At 43.9% G+C, this 5,848-nt stretch overlaps 1 protein-coding gene across 1 annotated transcript; it reads left to right on the forward strand.

Moving 5' to 3' along the window:
* Window positions 1-1,684: 1,684 nt before the first annotated feature.
* Window positions 1,685-2,863, forward strand: LOC147444424 (uncharacterized). The gene is given in 5 exon segments (XM_086528107.1): window positions 1,685-2,020; window positions 2,096-2,258; window positions 2,472-2,526; window positions 2,528-2,586; window positions 2,847-2,863. Coding segments are annotated over 5 exon segments (630 nt in total).
* The last annotated feature ends 2,985 nt before the right edge of the window (window positions 2,864-5,848 follow it).

The raw sequence follows: 5,848 nt of genomic DNA on the forward strand, positions 1-5,848 counted from the left end.
GTCAGAGCGAGATAGGGAACTCTGTAGCATTAGGAAAAATATGAAGTTTACATGGTCCATATAAAAATTCTTAGTTTCTATGCTGCTATACTATATATTATTGAGCTTAAAATTTTTGAGTTCAAAGAGGCGCTCCACGTGTCAATCTCTCCTTTCTTCCCCATGGAGCAATGCATAACAGGCTACAGCATTCACGATCTACTCCCATTTAACAAGTCCCGATACCTCGGCGATTTTGCATGGGAAGAGACTGTGGCTACTGTCCGTGCATGCAAAAAGACCCGTTGTCCATCATGTTCATGGACTGCATGTGTGCGAAACTGGGGAGAGAGAGAGAGAGAGAGAGAGACGAGTCACCACCTACAGTCTGCAGACAAGACAGCGTGTGTGTGTTCATGCGTGCAAAGGCCTGTTTTCCATCATCTCGTGCAGTGTGCGTGTGTGTGAAACTGGAGAGAGAGACCGTAAACAAGAGTAAGGTGGCCAATGCACATTGCGCAGCGCAGCAGCACTCCAGTCTCCAGATATAGTCACTGTGTGAATGTTAATGCGCGTAGTGTCCGTGGGACAATGGGAGTCTGTGCGCGCTCTGCATGAGCTTGTGAGTGGCAGCGGATGATTAGCGTGCAAAAGTATCTGTATGCTCACAACTGCAAGACTACTGAAGTGTGCGTGTGTGTGTGTGTGTGTGTGTGTGTGTGTGTGTGTGTGTGTGTGTGTGTGTGTGTGTGTGTGTGTGAGTGAGAGAGAGAGAGAGAGAGAGAGAGAGAGAGAGAGAGAGAGAGAGAATGTTGCACCCACCCACTGTCCGGGAAAAATCATTTTTCCAAACGTACAAAATTCCTTTCCTTGAATTTGGCAAGAGGAATTTGTTTAGGAAATTAGATTTATTTTTCAGGCTTTTACACTGTTTTTCTCTATTTTGGGACGGAATTTTTCCTTTTCCCCTTGCTCTCAACGGGCATTTTTGAAATTGAAAACGGCACAATATTAAGCTGAGACACATTTTTCCCGAACACTACACCCACCTAAGCTCTACACGATTGATCTGCTATTCATGGGCGCATGCACCAACTTCTTCTCCTTTGCCTGCTACAGATGGGAGCCTGCATTTGCTACATCTCAATTCACCTTGGCCCCGCCATCATTCTTTCCTATGCTCTCTCACTTCACTCTCGACAATTCTCTCTCTCTCTCTCTCTCTCTCTCTCTCTCTCTCTCTCTCTCTCTCTCTCTCTCTCTCTCTCTCTCTCTCTCTCTCTCTCTCTCTCTCTCTCTCTCCAGTTAGGGCTACAGGTGAATTCCATGCTACCTGCCCTATTTCCTAGGACATAGAGAGAGGTAGCTCCTTTCTTTTTCTCTTTGCACCCAACTTGTGATTAGAGAATAGAAGAATTATACTATGTGTGTCTGACAAAGCTCCAAGCTCTAACGGGATCGGGCCTGACAGCGCATTGGCACTGTGTGTGTGTGTGTGTGTGTGTGTGTGTGTGTGTGTGTGTGTGTGTGTGTGTGTGTGTGTGTGTGTGTGTGTGTGTGTGTGTGTGTGTGTGTGTGTGTGTGTGTGTGTGAGAGAGAGAGAGAGAGAGAGAGAGAGGAGACATTTGCAAGCTACAACAAAATATCGGTGTTGTGTAGCTAAGGCTAAGGATGAGAGATCCGCAAGCTTTGGTGCAAGGGAGCCATGGAGGTACACATTCAAATTATCAAGCTCAACAATGTGCAGCTCTTGAGTGGAATTAGGAGGAGGAGGGCAGCTCCACATTTTGCCCTTGGCCTTCCTCTTTCTTGCATTTTCTTGCAGCTTCTATTGGCCGTAGCAACAGCAGTCGACGACGCGCGGACGGTGCCATCAGCTAGCAATGGCAAGGTGTCTGCCACAACGGCTGTTCTATCAAAGCTATCCCTATCTGCTAGAACCTTGGTTCCCGTTTTCAACCCCATTGTCTTCTACTACATTGTCTCCCTCAACAACTCCTACTCACAGGTTTTCGTCTACGTCGAAGTGCCACTGGATCAGGTAACTCACAGTCCGAAAACTCAATGCTCTCTGTGGTTCTTTCTACAGAACTGACAGAGAAATGGCCAGCAACAGGAATTTGCACGTTTCGACGTGAGCGGGAACGGCACATGGGTGGAGATCGGGTCGTTTAGTCCATTGCAGGAGCTCAACAAGCCAGGGTACACAACGACAATAAACGTGTATGTATTGGCCATAGGGTATGGATTGGCGACGTATATAGTGTATGTGACAAGAGGCAAGGATCTCTCTCTCTCTCTCTCTCTCTCTCTCCCTCTCTCTCTCTCTCTCTCTATATATATATATATATATATATATATATATGTATGTGTGTGTGTGTGTGTGTGTGTGTGTGTGTGTGTGTGTGTGTGTGTGTGTGTGTGTGTGTGTGTGTGTGTGTGTCTTCCTCACCCCAAGGAATTTCTAATGTCATGATTGTACCTGTGTGTAGAATTTGACACTGACGACGGTGATAGTGAAAGTAGTAGCAACAGTTGAGTGCAAGGTATATTGCGTTGTTATGATAGTGTGCGTGGTGGTCCTCGCCCTGCTAACATCTGCAAAAGGTCATAATGGGCACATGAGGTGTCATGAAAGGGAACCCTTGGAAGTAGTGTTTGGGAAAAATATGTCTCGGCTTAATATCGTGTCGTTTTCAATTTCAAAAATGCCGGTTTAGGGCAAGGGGAAAAGGAGAAATTCCGACCCAAAATAGAGTTTAAAAACCCAAAAATTAAACCTAATTTTCTAAAATTTCCTCTTGGGAAGAAATTTTGTATGTTTGGAAAAATGATCTTTCTCAAACACTGCTTGGAAGCTGATTCAGGTGGGGGTTTTGCATGAGGTGGAGAAATACTAAGAGGGCATGGCCATCTAAAGAGAGGGAGTCCCCCTCAACAACTCCTACCCGGAGGTTTTCGTCTACGTCGAAATGCCACCGGATCAGGTAACTCGCAGTCGAAAAACTCAATGCTCTCTGTGGTTCTTTCTACAAAATTGACGAAGAAATGGCCAACGACACGAATCTGCAGGTTCCAACATGAGCATGATCGGCACGTGGGTGGACATCGGGTCGTTTAGTCCATTGCTGGAGCTCAACAAGCCAAGGTACACAACGACAGTAAACGTGTATGTATTGGCCTTAGGGTATGGATTGGCGACGTATACATTGTATGTGACAAGAGGCAAGGATCTCTCTTTCTCTCTCTCTCTCTCTCTCTCTCTCTCTCTCTCTCTCTCTCTCTCTCTCTCTCTCTCTCTCTCTCTCTCTCTCTCTCTCTCTCTCAATATGTGTCTTCCTCACCCCAAGGAATTTCCGATGTCTTGATTGTATCTGTGTGCATAATTTGACATAGACGACGGTGATAGTGAAAGTAGTAGTAGCAGTGGGTTGAGTGCAGGGTATATTGCGTTGATTTTGATAGTGTGCGCGGTGGTCCTCGCCCTACTAGCATCTGCAAAATTTCATAATGGGCACATGGTGTGTCATGAAAGGGAAACCTTGGAATTAGTGTCTCGGAAAAATATGTCTCAACTTAATATCGTGTCGCTTTCAATTTCAAAAATGCCAATTGAGAGCAAGGGGAAAATGAGAAATTCTGCGGCAAAATAGAGTGTAAAAACCCAAAAACTAAACCTAATTTTCTAAAATTTCCTCTTGGGAAGAAATTTTGTATGTTTGGAAAAATGATTTTTCTCAAGCACTGCTTGGAAGCTGATTCGGGTGGGGGTTCTGCATTATGTGGAGAAATGCTAAGAAGGCATGGCCATCTGGAGAGAGGGAGTCTACATGTGATTCAAGACCCACAATCAGAAGCACCAATGCAAGAAAGAGGAATACCAAGGGCAAAATGTGGCATGTGTGGATGGGGCAAAGGAGGCTGCCATAGCTAGCAGTAGGTAACGCGAGATACAACGACACCTCTGCTCTTTGTTAATTACTCCTCATTCATAAGTTAACTGCATGACCAACTAATTGGGAAGAATGTCGTAGGGAACGTAGGGGTTGTGAACCAAGGGCTATAAAAAGTGGCCGATCCACAATTCGAAGCAGCAGACATCACCATTCACAGTGGAAGCGTATGGCAAGTGACATCACAATGAGGGAGGCGGCACGTGTAGTGCATGCATGGATAGCTGTAATAAGATTTTTGATTTGATCAAGACAAAGAAGTCTTTGTTTGGTTTTACAGGGGGTTGACCCACACAAACACACCCAATCTCAAAACAAACACACACAGAGAAACTAAGAGCCCTGTCTCACCAAGATCTTGGAAGGGCTCCAACACCAGTAGCGCACATTCTCTATAAGTGTAAGAAAGTGTACATGTTGGCTGAAGAAAGAGCTGCAAACATTGTAAACAGTCGCATGCTACAAGATAAATATAGGCACCTTATTGAGACGGTGTTGAAAGAAAATAGGACATTCAACATTTTTTAGGTATTTTTCTGATTGCAACGGGTGACAAAGTGCATCGCTAGGATGGATGGGTAGCTTGCCCTGCAAAATTTGTGAAAAAGCTACCACTTTGTTGATGTTATAGCATATTGGTGGAGCGTTGTAAGAGCTATAACCACTTGGCGGAACCTCACGTTAAGAAGGCGACGAGGAATTTGAGCCCCTGTAGCCACTCAGTGGGACGCAACTCTAAGTGAAACACTGAGATTAAGGGGCCAATCGACTCAGTTTTGAGATTTTGAGAGTTCGAATTAAAGCTTGAACAACAGGATTTTAATCAAAGTCCTTATCCAAATGTAGTAGGCCTCTTAGCAAGATTAGGGAGCGAGGCCTCAATTCTACGATTAGACCTCTTATGCATCATTTTCCTATGGCATTGAATATAGCTCTACTTGCATAGACACACACTGAGAGAGAGAGAGAGAGAGAGAGAGAGAGAGAGAGAGAGAGAGAGAGAGAGAGAGAGAGAGGACTTTTGAAGTAAAGATTTAAAATTTGAATATAAGAGAGAGAAGGCAAAAAGGATTTTTAAATGAAATCAACAAAATTTGAGTTTAAGAGAAATGAAATGAAAACTGTTTATTTTCATTGTTCTCTCATGAGAGAAAGATACAGACCTTAAATTGTGGACTCCAAGTACCCGAGTCGATGCGCAACATGCATCATAGTCACCAAGAAACACATATAATAAATTCAGTGGGCATTAACTATTCATAGAGGAGAGGGCTTAGCAAGATATAACACAAGCGGAGAGCATTGAGGGTGGTGCAAACCTATGGTAGTAGATATGATGGAGCTCAAAATACTTGCATGAACTGCTTTGTGTAGAGATGTGGTCTACCATTCCTTGCCACAATACAGTCATTTGCTACTATAGTATATGGGAGCCCCTTGGGAGAAGGTGACTCAAGTCCACTCTACACTACTGTAATGATTCTAGCTAGATAGTCATGGTGATTGAGTGAGTGTTTCTTTTACTAGCTCTTGCTATGTTTATGGTTACCAATTCTTTATTGACCATGGGAGGAGGGTTGGATGGCCAATGGCAACACTACCAATGATGTTCGCAGTTTTTTTTAATGGTATAGTTGTGGATTGTGGTGTCCTTAGTAGTAGGGATCCTTGAGGGTTAGTTTATAATATACTTAGATCCATGTTAGATGCAAGCACCAAAATGGACCCTGAACAAATCAATTTGTGTGCCTTTTGTCACACAAGATGCACATAATTAAAGTCAAAATATATCATTTTTCAACCAACGTGGACAAATGTGTGTGGCAGAGGCGCGTTGCTAGATTTTCATGGGCCATTGACAATCATAAAATAGTAGGTCTATGAAATGTGTTGAAAAGTATAAAGCTATGTGTGAC

This window comes from Adiantum capillus-veneris, chromosome 13 (genome assembly GCF_014529385.1).
Source record: "Adiantum capillus-veneris isolate H3 chromosome 13, ASM1452938v2, whole genome shotgun sequence".
Classification (NCBI taxonomy): Eukaryota; Viridiplantae; Streptophyta; class Polypodiopsida; order Polypodiales; family Pteridaceae; genus Adiantum; species Adiantum capillus-veneris.